General features: G+C 38.9%; 1 protein-coding gene across 1 annotated transcript; it reads left to right on the top strand.

The window, feature by feature from the left end:
- Positions 1-204: 204 nt before the first annotated feature.
- Positions 205-1,554, top strand: LOC111881168 (uncharacterized). The gene has a single exon (XM_023877562.2). It carries the CDS (start codon positions 205-207, stop codon positions 1,552-1,554), a length of 1,350 nt encoding a protein of 449 aa, XP_023733330.2.
- The last annotated feature ends 14,421 nt before the right edge of the window (positions 1,555-15,975 follow it).

The raw sequence follows: 15,975 nt of genomic DNA, 5'->3' as shown, positions 1-15,975 counted from the left end.
ACTAAACAATGCTTATCAATGCTTTGCTAAATTGCATAGACATCTAATGTGGAACCCAAGAATGAAACAATGCTCATGAAAGCTTTGCTAAATTTCTTAGAATTCTATTGTGGGATTCAAGAATCAAACAATGCACATAAACTTTGCTTAAATTGCATGGACTTCTATTGTGGAACTCAAGAATGAAACGATGCTTATGGTTATATGATTGACAAGAAGTTGGCGTTCCCTGTTATTCAGAAAGAAGTAAGAAGATTGTGGAAGAATATGGGTTTGGAAGAGGTATTCATGAACAGCAAAGGTTTTTTCTTCTTTAAATTCAGTGATGAAATGGGGATGTTATCTGTTTTGGAGGGTAGTCCTTGGTTAATGTTTAATAATATGCCTTTATTTCTTCAACGATGGAGGCCTGGTTTGACATTAACTAAGAACAAGCATGATAAAATTCCTGTTTGGATTAAAATATTTGATTTGCCCTTGGAAGTTTGGAGTGGTGAAAACTTATGTAGAATTGCTAGTAAGATAGGTATTCCTTTGGCTTTTGATTCCTTTACTGAGGATATGTGTTTGGAACATAAAGGAAGGAATGCTTATGCTAGAATTCTTGTTGAAATGGCAGCTGGGAAGGAATGGAGAAAGAAGATTGATATTGCTACTTGGGATTTTGTTTCTAATTCTGCTGTGATTCAAAGTTTTGATGTTGAATATGCTTGGATTCCTTCTAGATGTAATCATTGCAAAGTCTATGGGCATGTAGATAAAGTTTGTGCTGCTGCTATGAATGTTGTGAAGGAGGATAATAATGAAGAAGTGAGAAATCTAAAGAATAATAAAGGGAAGGAAGTTGTTAATGGGGATGGTTTCACAGAAGTTAAATATAAAAAGGTTATGGGTAACATTGATGGTGAAGGCACTAGTAAATATCAAGTGGGTAATTATCAATCAAATAATATGAAGAATAATGGAAAGAATGGGAATTGGAGAAGGGGTATTTTTTCTAAAGGCAATAATGGGAGCAGAGGTGGAAATGGTAAAGGGCAAAATTGGAATTGGAGTAATAAAGGAGTAAGTCACTGGAATTTAGAAAAGAATAGAAATTATGAGAAGTTTGTTAATGGGAAAGATGATATAGGAAATCGGGGGTTGAAGGAGAATAATAAGCAGCAGGTTGTAGTGGAAAAGGATAACAAGACAGAGATGGGCAATGTTAGTATTGGTAGTGAGAATAAAACAGGGGAGGGATTAAGTAATAAAAACAGCTTTGGAATTTTGGGAGAGATTGAAGAGGAAGTATTGGATAAAATGGAAGAGGATGATAAGATTATGAAGACTGTTGCTAATCAAAATGTTGATAGTGGTGAAGGTGAAATGGGTTCTAATGAAAGCAAGAATAATAAATTGATGTCTTCAATCAAGGGAGAGGGGAAGAAGAAAGGAAATGAAAGTAATAAAGTGAATAAAGATAAGTTGGAGGCGGATAATAATAGCAGTAAGTTGGGGAGTTCTCAGGCATTTGAGGAGGTAAATGCCAAAAATTCTTTTTTTTCCCAATGATGTCTGTTGGTGCTTGGAATGTTAGGGGATTGAATAAGTCTGTTAAGCAGAAGGAGGTTATTGATGTTATTAGGTGTAATAACCTTGGTATTTGTGCTGTGATTGAATCTCATGTCAAAATTTTAAATCTCAAGAGTGTTTGTGCTAAGACTTTTGGGCAGTGGGATTGGATATCTAATAATAATAGTTGTGAAGCTGGTACTAGAATAATAGTGGGGTGGAATCCGAGACTTTTTGATGTGATTCTGCTGTCTCAATCCAAACAGGTTATTCATTGTTATGTGAAATTGTGTAATTCGGATATTGGCATGTATTTGTCTTTTATATATGCTGCTTCGAATTATATTGAAAGAAGATTGCTTTGGGATAATTTGAAAAAACATAGTTTGGTTGTTAATAGGGAAGCTTGGGGTTTATTAGGTGATTTTAATGTTGCTTTAAAACCTTCGGAATATTCTGAAAGCTGTTCTAGAACTCCTAAAGGAGTTGAAGATTTTGTTGATTGTTTGAGTTTTATAGAAGTGGAGGACTTGAAGTCTTATGGGTTTCAGTTTACATGGAACAAAACCCCTATGGGTAATATGGGGCTGTTAAAGAAGCTTGATAGAGTTATGGTTAATCAAAAATTTATGTTGAACCATCCTCTTGCTCATGCTGTCTTTAAACCATACAGAAATTCGGATCATTGCCCTGCTATCTTAAATTTTCCTGGTATCAAAGTAAAGTGGAAGCCTTCTTTTAGATTTGCGAATTTTATCTCTGAGAAGGAGGAATTTCTCCCTTTGGTTAAGGAGGTTTGGGATAAGAATATTGATGGGTATTTTATGTTTAAAGTGACACAAAAGTTGAAGATTCTCAAAAAACATTGCAGGGAGATGTGTAATAAATATTGGGGAGCTGGAAAAAGAATACAGAAGTTAAGAAAGGATTTGGAGTGTAAACAACAAGATATTGACAATAATCCTTTTGATTGCAAGATTAGGGAAGAGCATGCTAATATTCTCTTAGATTTTAATATTGCTTGTATTGATGAAGAAAAGATTCTTGCTCAGCGTGCTAAAATCAAATGGTTACAGGATGGGGACAATAACTCTAAATTCTTCCACAAAATTGTTAAAAGCAGAGGTATCAATAATCGTATTCAGATGGTTCTGAATGAAGATGGTCGTTGGGTGAGTGGGAAGGCTATGATAGAGAAATTTGTGTCTCATTTTAATAAGTTTTTGGGATGTAAGGATGATACTGATTTGTCAGGCTTAAATGATGAGTTTTTTCCTAAAAAATTGGACAGTAGGGTGGCTGTTGATATGATTAGAGTGGTTACTGATGAAGAAATTAAATTGGCGATGTTTGACATAGATGACAATCGTGCCCCTGGGCCTGATGGGTATTCTTCGAAATTTTTTAAAAGTGCTTGGAGTATTGTTGGTCCTGATGTGTGTAAGGCTGTGAGAGAATTTTTTTGGACTGGTAAATTGCTGAATGGGATTAATGCCACGAGAATTGTTCTGGTCCCTAAAGTTGAAGTTCCGAGGAAAGTTTCTGATTTTAGACCTATAGCTTGCTGTAACACTTTTTATAAATGTATCAGTAAGATTATAGTAAATAGAATTAGAAATTGCTTGGGTGATATTGTTAGTAATAACCAATCAGCTTTTATTCCTGGTAGATCTATTTTGGATAATATTCTTCTTGCTCAGGAGTTGATGGTGGGGTACAAAAAAAAGAGAGGTACCCCTAAATGTACGATAAAGATTGATGTACAAAAGGCTTATGATACGGTGGATTGGGATTTTCTTAATAGAGTTCTGCAGGGATTTGGGTTTCATCCAGTCATGGTTAAATGGATTATGGCTTGTGTTTCTTCCCCGTGGTTCATGCTCAATTTTAATGGTGAAGATCATGGGTATTTTGAAGGAAAGCGTGGGCTTAGGCAGGGAGATCCTTTATCTCCTTACCTATTTACTATAGTTATGGAGGTTTTCAATATTATTATGGGTAAACTTATTGAAGATTCTTTGAATTTTAAGTTCCATAGTAAGTGTTTGAGCCTCAGAATTTCCCATTTATGTTTTGCTGATGATTTGTTAATTTTTTCTTATGGTAATGGGAATTCGGCCAGAATTATAAGGAAGGCCCTTGATGATTTCAATAAGATTTCAGGGCTGAAGGTTAGTATGGAAAAAAGTCAGATTTATTTCAGTTGTGTTAAGCCTAATATGAGAAGGATTATTTTGGGTATTCTTCCTTATGAAGTTGGGAAATTTCCATTTAAATATTTGGGGGTTCCTATGTGTGTTACTAAACTGTTTGATAGAGATTGTAAAAAGTTGATTGAAAAGATTAAGTTGAGAATTTTCAATTGGAAGTGTAAAACCTTATCTTTTGCTGGCAGATTGCAACTCATTAATTCGGTTTTAACTTCTATTCATGTTTATTGGGCCTCTATTTTTAAAATTCCAATTGCTACTATTAATGAGATTGAAAAGATGTGCAGGAGTTTTTTATGGGCTAATGGTGAGATAGTTAAAGGGAAAGCTAAAGTTAAATGGCTTGATATTTGTAAACCTAAGGAGTATGGTGGGCTGGGAATAAAGAATTTGAGGAAATGGAATGATGCTTTACTTGCTAAACATGTTTGGAATGTGGTTAATAACAAAAATTCCCTGTGGGTGCAGTGGGTGAGAATCAATTATATTGGCAGCAGGAATTTTTGGGATATTCTGCAGAAAAAGAGTATGAACTGGACATGGAAGAGATTTTTGGAGATAAGGAATACTGTTAGGCCTCATGTTATTTCTTGTGTGGGTAATGGGAGGAACACTTCTTTATGGCATGATTGGTGGCATCCTATTGGTATTCTTTGCGCCATTATTCCTAGGAGAGAGTGGATTAGTAATGGGCTTAGTGATTCTGCTTTAGTTTGTGATGTTCTTGAGTTGGAGTCGTATTCTTGGCCGGTTGAGTGGGTTAATAAGTACCCTGGATTGACTGAAGCTCCTATGTTTTGTATTGATTCTAATTTGAATGATGTTATTGGATGGAGGGATAAGGGAGGTATATGCAGAAAATTCTCTTGCAAACAGGTATGGAATGATTTGAATAATTTTGGGGATATTGTGCCTTGGTTTAATCTTGTTTGGTATAATAATTGCATTCCTCGCAACTCTTTTATTTTATGGCTGGCTGTCCTGAACAGATTAAAAACTCAGGATAGGGTTAGAGGATGGGAATTGGCTGGTAATTTGTTGTGTCCTTTTTGTGATAATGTTCCTGATTCGCATAGCCATTTATTCTTTAATTGTGAGTATTCCTCTAGAATCTGGAAATATTTCTGCAGTAAAGTGGGGCTAAATTTGAAAAGGGTTGAATGGAATGATCTTATTTTAATGTTGAACAGAATGCTTAAAATGAAGACAGGTGAGAATTTGATCATTAAATGTATGTTTGCTAGCTGTGTGTCTAATATTTGGAGAGAGAGAAATGCTAGACTTTTTGGTTCCAGCAGAATATCAGTTGAGGGGGTTATAGCTAGAATTGAGAATGAGATTCGTTTGAAGCTGATGGGATTAAAGAAAAGAGTTAAAATGATCAATAATAAGGTTTATTTGATCTGGGGTATTTCGGGAATTGAGAATGTTGAATAATGAAGATCAATTTCTGGTTTTGCTGTTTTGAGTGTGGTTGGTTATGGTTTTGGGTTTGGCAGTGGTGGCAGTTAAATAAGGATGATGTTATTAATGGTATTTGGTGGGGGTTTTTTGGGAATAAAAATATGCACAAAGGAATTGACGGAATATGTCGCTGGTTGGAGAGTTTACTCTTTAATCATGTGACTTGTACCTATGGGATTTGCTGTTTGGATATGATCTTAATTGAGATTATCCAAATAGTGAATCCTAGACATGTGATTGATGCCATGTCTAGTATGAAACTTAATTTGATTCACTGGTGTTTTGGAATTATTTTTTTGTGTTTCTATTTGAGTTTGTGGTGCAGAAAGGCGAAGCAAAGTTTGGTGGTGGGCAATAGTTGTGGAGAGATTATGGATTTCCTGTTGAAGACTTTGAAGGATGTTATGGACAAGGGTCGCGACAGGAGCTTTGGGTCTATTTGTTGTTTGGGGCATTCCTGTTTTATCCGTGATGTTATGTTTTTTTGTGGATTAGTTTATAGGGATTTCCTTGTTATTTGTGATTTGTGGGTTTTGAACTTGAGGTTTTTTTTCTTAAAGGTTAGCTTATGGACTGAGGGTTTTTTTAAAGGCCTTACCCCTTGCTTTGGTTTCTTTATCTTTTGGAGGTTTGGTTGGAGCAAGGGGGTGAAGTTACCTTTTTTCCCTCTTTCAATAAGTCCTTGGGCTAACTTTAAGGAATTTAGGGATTATTGGGGTTGTGAGTGGTTAGTTCTTAGTATTAGGAAGTGGTTTGGTAGTTGGTTATGGATAGGCTGGTTATTATTGTACTTTGTTTGAATTTTTGGTGTTTGTATTCTTTTATTCTTTTTAATAAAGTTTGCTGAGCTTTGGCTCTTTCAAAAAAAAAAAAAGAATGAAACGATGCTCATCAAAGCATTACTTAAATTGCATAGACTTTTATTGAGGAACTCAATAATTAAACAATGCTCATCAAAGCTTTGCTAAATTGCGAAGACTACTTCTATTATGGAACTTAAGAATTAAACAACGCTCGTTAAAGCTTTACTAAATTATATAGACTTCTAATTTGGAACTCAAGAATGAAACAATGCTCATCAAAGCTTTGCTTAAATTGTGTATAATTCTATTGTGGAACTCAAGAATTAAACAATGCGCTTCAAAGCTTTGCTAAAGTGCGAAGACGAATTTTATTGAGGTACTCAATGTGACAACCCGAAATTTGTATTTTGTACAACATTTCCATTCAATAGAAGTCAGAACAGTTTCTGGTAACTTTCAAACTTTTTGGAATAAGTTTGAGTATTTTAGGATTAACAACTTAGGAGATATCGGGAGAGAGGATGCCCTAGGGTTTATTGTGAAACAATAAAGTCCCGACACATCCAAAGTTTAGAGTTTACGGCCTAAACAAGGAGTTTACGGCCGTAAACCCTAATGGAAAGTGGTATAAAGGTGACACTTAATTATTTTTACCAATTTTCCAACTTTCAAGATCCAAATCTCAAACTCTCTTAAGTATCATCCAAAGAATTCTTCAAGATCTTCATCTAGAAAATGTTTCTAGCCCTTTTAAGTTAGTATATCACTTAACCTAGTGATTTAACACACTTCTATCTATGAAATCTTTCCAAAAGGTTGATTCTTCAACTTTCACCAAGAACACACACTAGTGTTCTTGGACTTTTGGACCTTTTCAAGCTTCTATATTGTAAGTACTTCTATCCTAGAGTATGTTAAGGCTTGATACACTTCTTTACATCAAGAAAACACCATTGAAACCCAAGATCAAAGGTGTTTATAGTCCAATAACACCTTGGACCGTAAACCCTAATTTAGGGGCCAAAGTGACCCTAGTCCCTTCACAAGCTTTGGAAACTAGTCTAGACTCATTCCTTAATATGTTTAGGACTTGAAAACATCAAAATACCATAATCCATAAGGGTTTATGGTAGTAAACCCAAAAGGAAATGGTCTTAGGGCCGTAAACTCCTCAAAGGAGGGAAATGGTGCCCTAATCTCTTCCAAAGGCTTAACCATCAAATAAAAATGCTTCTAAAGGACTTGTAGGGCTTCAAAACAAAACATGGTCAAAGGAGTATGAGTTTACGACCGTAAACTCATGAGTTTACGACCATAAACTCAATGAGTGATGGTTATAAAACTGTAAACTCATTTAAGGGGGTTTCCTTGAACCCTAAACTCAATAGCAATGTCCTACAACACTTAGATGCAATCGTTGGGACTTATAACACTTATATAAGGTGTTTAGCATGTCCTAGGGTGACTTAACTTTGTGAATTAGTTGTTTAAAGACTAATTGGATACATATATGTGGTATTATATGTTAACTAGGATCCTTATGTGTGCTCAAGTCTTCACTTGACACCTAGCAATCATGTTTCATCAGTTCATCCATACCACTCACTACAGGTGAGTTCATACCCCTTAAATTGATCATTTAATGTTTTTAAATGCTTTTATGGGGGGGGGGAGTGGAATACAAGTTGAATAATTATAGTTATTATATCAATCACATGTGATTAATAACTACCAAACAAGTGTTTTCTTACTTTTCAAACTGTTTTGCTTCAAACTATTTTACAAACTCTTCTGTTGTCAAATACTTTTACTTAAACTCTTTTTATACTTTTATATTTTCAAATGCATGCCTATGGATGTATAGTTATATAAGTAATGTTTAAAGGACTTAGGAAGGCTAGCTCGCTTTATCTCCTTTTCCTCGTTGGGATGTGGCTTTAGGGCATCGGTTTTCCGTCCGAAGGTCGTCTAAATACTAGTTATATATTATGTATACATATATAGACATAAAAGTTCTATCAGTCAATTCAATACCCTTAGGTAGCAAGGGTATACGTTCATGTTCATACGTACAGGTCATATTACTAGTAAACTACGATAGGCGTAGTTTAGGAAGTTACTAATACTATTACTAGAACGAAGAATCATACAATGAGTCAATTCATTCATGAGTCAATACTTGCTAGATAGAGAGAGAACACACATTACAGCTAGTACACACAGTACATTTCAATACTTGCTAGATAGAGAGAGAACACACATTACAACTAGTACACACAGAACATTACAATACATACAGGCTAGACAGAGGGAGAACATACAATACAGCTAGCACATTCATTACATATACATTCATGCAGTTATGTGAGCCACTAAACGGGGCTTGACACTTCCTGCCATGGCCGTTTTTGTATCCAGAATCTCCTTAATTGGGGAGCGTATGAGTTTGCGTATAGATCTATATTGGATTGACTATCCTACACCTTGGTGCTCGCTACAGTGGGACTTGCAAGTCTACGGGTGCCAAATGTCATTTCTTACGGCGTCTTACATCGTCGTTTTACTAGAGTCGGTAGCAGGATACAGGCCGATCACATGTTACTTTAAATTACAATTGGTTTAAGGTAGTTAGTACAGCAGTAGTTACTTATTACAATACTACAGTACTATGATATTTTCCCATTACATTCACTTCGTGAATATTCACACGATGCACGGTAATGTAAAAACTATATTTTTGGTTAATGATAGTCGGACTTGGGAAAATACACATTCTTACAAGAGACACACACAGATACTAGATGCCTTGGTAGAAGGCTACTTTTTAGTAGGAAACATAGGGTTTTCTAGGAGAGTTCAAAACATCTTACAAAACATTTTACAAATACTTTCATACAAATATAGACACTAATATACTTATGATCTCACCAGCTTTAAAGCTGATACTCGCTTTGAAAATAACTTGTATTCTCAGGTCACCAGTAGACAGGTACAGGTGCCAGGTTTTGAGAAGATGGAGTTCGTTCAAGACTCGTCTTTTATTTTGATATGTATTTTTGGTGTCTATATAACTTGACATAACACACTTGTATGAAATTATATTATTAATGCAATGGATGATGTTGTTGCTTGTTTACTACTATTCATTGTTGTGATACTGTACATTATGTCCTCCGCCCCAGAACGTTTCCGCCATTCATGGTTCTGGGGTATGACAGATTTGTATCAGAGCATTGTTTATAGTGAATTGAGTATATCAACCTATAAAAGATATACTAACTATAAATACAATGGGATTAAAAATACTCTGACCAAGAGTTTATACTTTAAATAATAAAATATTTAATTAAGTATACATGCCTGCATTCATACTAAAATCAGTGTCACTAAGACAGTATAAAAGTATTACGATTGTTGGGCAGCACAAGTAGACTTAGAGACATATAGTCAAAACTGGGAAGATATAGCCTGATCAACTATATTATCCGGGGGTTGACTAGCATGTGCCTAAGTGTGGTTGTGAGCTTGCAACAAGTCTAAAAACTTATCCACAATACCATAATGAGAACAATAGAACCTAAACTTAAAATACTATAGGAGTATTTTGTGTTACTACAAGATACTTATGTACTAGATTCTTATACCTCTCTCCTCACATAGATTTAATGGCTGGATTCCACCTTCCTGGAGACCCGTACTACCCCAAACACGACAATGAAGGATGGCTGGAAGAAGAACCAGAAGATGATTTCCTAATCCCTTTGGATGATCATGAAGTTGAAGGCTTTTCTGATGGTTTTGACTTAGAGCCAGAAGTCAACAACCTACCTCCAGCTGATCAAAACCCAAACCCTCGCCCAACATTTCAAGGACCCACACCTCTGTGGGCCACGAACTTGAATAGATGGAGTCAGGAACAAGGTCAACCCATTCCCTACAACGGAGACAAAAGCTTCTACAACCTTACTGAGGGAGGTTCCGCTAACAGAGTCATACCCATCATAGTTCATAGGATTGCTCGGAACACGGAGTAGGGTCGAGCGGCTATCGGCCGAGTCGTGGAGATTGACGCCAACTCTAGCGTTAACACAGTCTGCATTCGCCAGCTAGAGTCTGCTCATGAAAGGACTCTGGTCCACAATGCAGCTCTTTAGATGGAACTCGCTGAAACCCAAGCTGAAGTTAGGGAACATCGAGCTCAGCAAGCAAGATTTGATAGGCGCGTGAGGGACATAGAATATCTTCTGTCGGGGTCAAGAACTCACTCTGGTAGTTCTCGTCGCCGATAGATTCTCATCAACTTCTCTCTTTTGGATATAACCTAGTTATGTAAAACTCTGGTCTAATTCTCTATCTTTGTAAATCTTAGGCCTGTTAGGTCTTGGTTAGGTTGTAATTCTGTCAAAATTTTCCCATTTTGGTTGATGTAAGGCCTCCTTCTGTTGGCCGTTTTTCCCGAACTTGTTACATCTGTAATTCCAGTAATATTGACAGGTACCTAATCTCATGGGAATTATTATCCAAATGTGATCATCTATTAGTTCTAGATCCGCATTCAATCGTATTGTTGGGCTATGAAGAGTTAGTCCATGGGTCATTCTCATCAATTCTTCTATTAAATTCTTATCAATGTTTCATCTTCGTAAACTTATAGTGAAAAGATGCCGCCTTGCAGAAATCCAAGGACTTCACCAACTGCAAGACATTGTCCTTCAAAGGGACTGGCGGAGTCGTTTCCCTCTCGCAATGGTTCGAGAAAACCGAATCGGTTTTTGAAATCTGTCCGGAGGAGAGCAAGGTTAAGTTTGCTGCTTGCACCTTTGAAACAAAAGCCCTAACATGGTGGAATAGCCATGTTAAGTCACTATCTCTCATAGTGGTTAATTCTATGGGCTGGGAAACTTTGAAAGACCTCATGATTGAGGAGTATTGCCTGAGGGGCGAGATCCAGAAGCTAGAGGAAGAACTGTGGAGCCTAACCATGAAGGGCTCCAACGTAGTCGCCTACACCACCAGATTCTGTGAACTGGTGGCCCACTGTCCCAACATGGTTCATATAGAGGGAAAGAAAATCGAGAGGTATATATGGGAGTTGATGCCACCATACCAAGGAAATGTATTGGCATCACACCCCACTACATTTGATAGTGCCAAATGATTGGCACAATGGCTCATAGACCATGGGGTTCGTACCCCGGTCGCAACAACAACCCTGGACATCTCAGAACCTTCTAAAACCGCTGACCCCAAGCGAAAGTTCTGGGAGGACAAAAAGAAGGCAAAGGCTGCCAAGAAGCAGCAGGTCGTGGCAATTCATGCTGCGATAGCACCTGCCACTGCTGCTCCGGTAAAGCAGTACGCTGGAAGTTTGCCCAAGTGCAACAAATTCAACTTCCATCATGTTGGTGCCTGCCGGGAAATGCAGTGTTTGAACTGCAACGGGAAGGGGCACACTGCCCGTTTCTGTAAAGCTCCGGCGAAGCCAAACTTGATACGGATGTGGCGAGGTAGGCCACTTCAAAAGGAACTGCCCGAAGGCAGGGTTTGCCGGTGGAGCGGCAAGAGTTCTAGCCATAGGCCATGAGGAAGCGATTGCCGACCCCACAGTAGTCACTGGTAAGTTCCTCCTCGATAACTCTTATGCATACATTCTATTTGATAGTGGAGCGGAGAGGAGTTTCGTAAACCAAAAATTTGCTCATTTACTTAAGCAAAAAACACGAGCACTTAATGAACCGTTCACTGTAGAAATGACTAATGGAAAGACAGAGAGCACTAGCAGCATATTCATAGGGCATGCCCTAACTTTAGATAGCCATTCATTTTCGATCGATCTCATGTCGGTCTCAATTAAAAGTTTCGACGTCATTATCGGCATGGATTGGTTAAGTTTACATCGTGCCGATATCATGTGTTACAAAAAGGCTGTTCGCCTTAATCTGCTGTCTGGCGAAACCCTAGTAGTTTATGGCGACAAACCCGACACGAACCTTCGTATCATTTCGAGCATTCAAGCTCAGAAATTCTTGCAAAAGGAATGCCGAGCATTCCTTGCTCATGTGGTCGATGTGAGCCAAGAAACGAAGGACATTCAGAACATTCCAGTAGTACGCGACTTTCCCGACGTCTTTCCAGAAGAACTCCCAGGATTACCTTCGCAACGTCAAGTCGAGTTCTGAATCGACTTAGTTCCAGGGGCTACCCCCATAGCCAAATCGCCCTATCGTCTAGCACCTGCAGAGATGTAAGAACTGTCCTGTCAACTTAACGAACTGCTCAGCAAGGGCTTTATAAGACCAAGCTTCTCACCCTGGGGAGCTCCAGTCTTATTCGTCAAGAAGAAAGACGGATTGTTTCGTATGTGCATCGACTACAGGGAGCTCAACAAACTGACCGTCAAAAATCGTTATCCGTTGCCTCGTATCGACGATTTATTTGACCAACTTCAAGGGGCGAACTTCTTTTCAAAAATCGACTTGAGATCCGGATATCACCAACTACGAGTGCTAAAGGAGGATGTTCCAAAGACTGCCTTCCGAACTCGTTATGGGCACTACGAATTCGTAGTGATGCCGTTCGGATTAACAAACGCGCCCGTTGTATTCATGGACTTAACAAATAGGGTGTGTCGTCCTTACTTGGATCAGTTCGTCATCGTCTTCATCGATGACATGCTTATCTACTCTCGTAGTAAGGAAGAGTATAGTCAACATCTGCGACAGGTCTTAGAAACATTACGTTCGGAGAAGCTCTACGCGAAGTTCTCGAAATGTGAATTTTGGATCCGACGAGTTGAATTCTTAGGGCACGTGGTTAGCGAAGAGGGAATACACGTGGACCCTTCCAAAATCAAAGCCATTGAGAACTGGTCAGCACCGAAGACGCCTACAGAAATTCGTCAATTTCTAGGCCTCGCTGGCTACTATCGCAGGTTCATTCAGAATTTCTCCCGCATTGCGAAACCTCTTACAATACTAACCCAGAAGGGCGTGGCCTTTGACTGGGAAGAGAAGCAAGAAAGAGCGTTCCAAACGCTCAAACGAGCCTTGTGCACCGCACCAATACTATCCCTCCCCGAAGGGATAGAAGACTTTGTTGTCTATTGCGATGCGTCAAATCAAGGGCTCGGATGTGTCATGATGCAGCGAGGTAAGGTCATCGCCTATGCCTCGAGACAGCTGAAGACACATGAGGTCAACTACACGACCCACGATCTTGAACTGGGAGCAGTTGTGTTTGCTCTGAAGATCTGGAGACATTACCTGTACGGTACGAAAAGCACTATCTTTACAGACCACAAAAGCCTACAACACATATTCAACCAGAAGGAGCTCAACATGAGACAACGACGGTGGGTCGAGTTACTTAGTGATTACGAATGCGAAATTCGTTATCATCTGGGTAAAGCCAATGTAGTAGCTGACACCCAAAGTCGGAAAGAAAATTCTGGTCGTAGAGCCAAATCATTGACTATGACTATCCATTCACACTTGTCCACACAAATTAAGGAGGTTCAGCTCGACGCTTTGAAGCCTGAAAATGTGGCGGGTGAATCCCTGAGAGGGATGGATAAGAACTTGGAGGTTAAGGGTGGCGGAGCTTATTATTTCATGAACGAGGCGCACAACACTCGTTATTCCGTGCACTCGGGTTCAGATAAGATGTATCTGGATCTTAAAAAGTTATACTGGTGGCCTAACATGAAAGCAGAAATTGTTACCTTCATGAGTAAATGTCTTACTTGCGTAAAGGTCAAGGTCGAATACCAGAAACCCTCCGGTCTACTACAACAGCCTGAGATACCGGAATGGAAGTGGGAGCGGATCACTATGGATTTCATAACCAAGTTGCCCACGACAACGGGTGGACTTGATACCATATGGGTCATCGTCGACAGATTGACCAAGTCTGCACACTTCCTGCCTATCAAGGAAATAGACAAGATGGAGAAACTTACAAGAACTTACATTAGAGAGATTGTATGACTGCATGGTGTTCCCTTATCCATTATCTTGGACAGAGATAGTAGATTCACTTCGAGGTTCTAGCAGTCGTTACAAAGTTCCTTAGGAACTAGGTTGGACATGAGTACAGCCTACCATCCACAAACCGATGGGCAAAGTGAGAGAACTATCCAAACCTTGGAAGATATGTTGTGAGCCTGTGTGATTGACTTTAGGAAAGCATGGGATACTCATTTACCCCTAGTCGAATTTTCCTACAACAACAGTTATCACACGAGCATAAAGGTTGCTCCATTCGAGGCCCTCTATGGCCGAAAGTGCAGATCCCCTATGTCCTGGGTTGACGTGGGTGATACCCAATTAGCTAAATGACGAGTTCCTGACAGCACTCTCACAGGTCCGGAGATCATACAGGAAACGACACAGAAGATCGTTCAGATTCGTGAACGATTGAAAGCCTCTAGAGACCGACAGAAAAGCTATGCTGATAAACGAAGGAAACCGTTGGAATTCCAGGTGGGTGATCGCGTCCTATTGAAAGTCTCACCCTGGAAGGGCTTGATACGCTTCGGAAAGCGTGGAAAGCTAAATCTATGACAACCCGTAAATTGTTCCGTCGCTGTAACCCATTCCCGTCATTTAATTTAAGACTTTTATTATGACGTCGTAAGAATCCAAACCCATTAGAAACTCATGAAAGCATTCCAAATTATTATTTAGAAAATATATAGTTTCGACCACGTCAGATTACAACAATTAAATCGGGTACAACCAAAAGCTCTGTCTAACGTCAGTATCGGGTAGATTTCCACCGTGTCTCAAACTCAAACTATATTTAAAGTTGAGTGAGCCTCATTTGAAGCTTTTTTACTCTCTCTCTACTCTCTCTCACCTCAAATCCAAGTTCTTGATCCAAAAACCATCCAATTCAAGCTTCAAATTGGTAAGATAACTATCCTAGCTCATAGATTATCATGTTTGACTTGCAATTTCGTGTCAAAATCATCCAAAAGGACCATACGCATGTGTTTACGGCCCTAGAATAGCCCCAGGCCGCAAACACACATAGATGGGGTTTTGGAGCCCCAAAACCCTTCCAAACCACCTTTAGAGCTTAGATATGACTTAGGGGCTTTCAAGACTGGACTTAGAACCCCAAAAACTCATCATTTAAGGGGTAAACATGAGTTTACGGCCCAAAATCATGATTGGACCATAAACACCCTTTCATAGACCGTAAACCCCTTTTTAGGTGTTAAAATGCCCCTTAACCACCTCCAAAGCCTTGGAATAAAGTCTAGAAGCAACCACAAGTATGTTAGAGACCTTAATCATCAAGAAAACTACCCCCTTAGGAGTTAACGACCGTAAACCCCACAAGGATGGGTTCCTGGGCCGTAAACTCCTATAAATGGGTCAAATGGTGCCTTAAATTCATCCTACGACTTGTAAAATGAGTTAGGATCACATGTCATTAATCTTGGACCACTAAAACACATAAGGATTAGGTATAAGAGAGTTTATAGCCGTAAACTCCTAGTTTACAGCCGTAAACTCCATTAATCCCTTTGATAGTTAAATCACTTCCTATGCCCTAGATTTGATCCTAGCATCACCCCACAAGTGTGATAAGACCATTAGGCACCCAAGAACACCCCACCCATGAGTTCATAGTCGTAAATTCATGGGGATATGGTCTATGGGCTGTAATCTCCTTTAGGAGTTTACTCTTGAGGATCAAACTCAATATCTAGGCCTTATACCCTCGTAGATGCCACCCGGGTCACTCTAAACACTTGAATTGAAGTGTTTTTGCGTCTAGAAGTGATTATTCTTATTTAATTAATAGATCAAGGTCTAATTAGATAAAAAATTATGTATCTCTTCATATTACGTACATAGGAACCTCGCGTGTTTTCAAGCCTCGAACTGACACTTAGCTTCCTAGCCGACACATTTCTCGACCGGTGAGTTCATACC

Source organism: Lactuca sativa, chromosome 7, assembly GCF_002870075.4.
Source record: "Lactuca sativa cultivar Salinas chromosome 7, Lsat_Salinas_v11, whole genome shotgun sequence".
NCBI lineage: Eukaryota > Viridiplantae > Streptophyta > Magnoliopsida > Asterales > Asteraceae > Lactuca > Lactuca sativa.
This window is presented reverse-complemented; position numbering and strand designations above follow the sequence as displayed.

Bases quoted from the DNA above. Each gene is read 5' to 3' on its own strand.
- LOC111881168 (XM_023877562.2), top strand. From the start codon at position 205: ATGATTGACAAGAAGTTGGCGTTCCCTGTTATTCAGAAAGAAGTAAGA.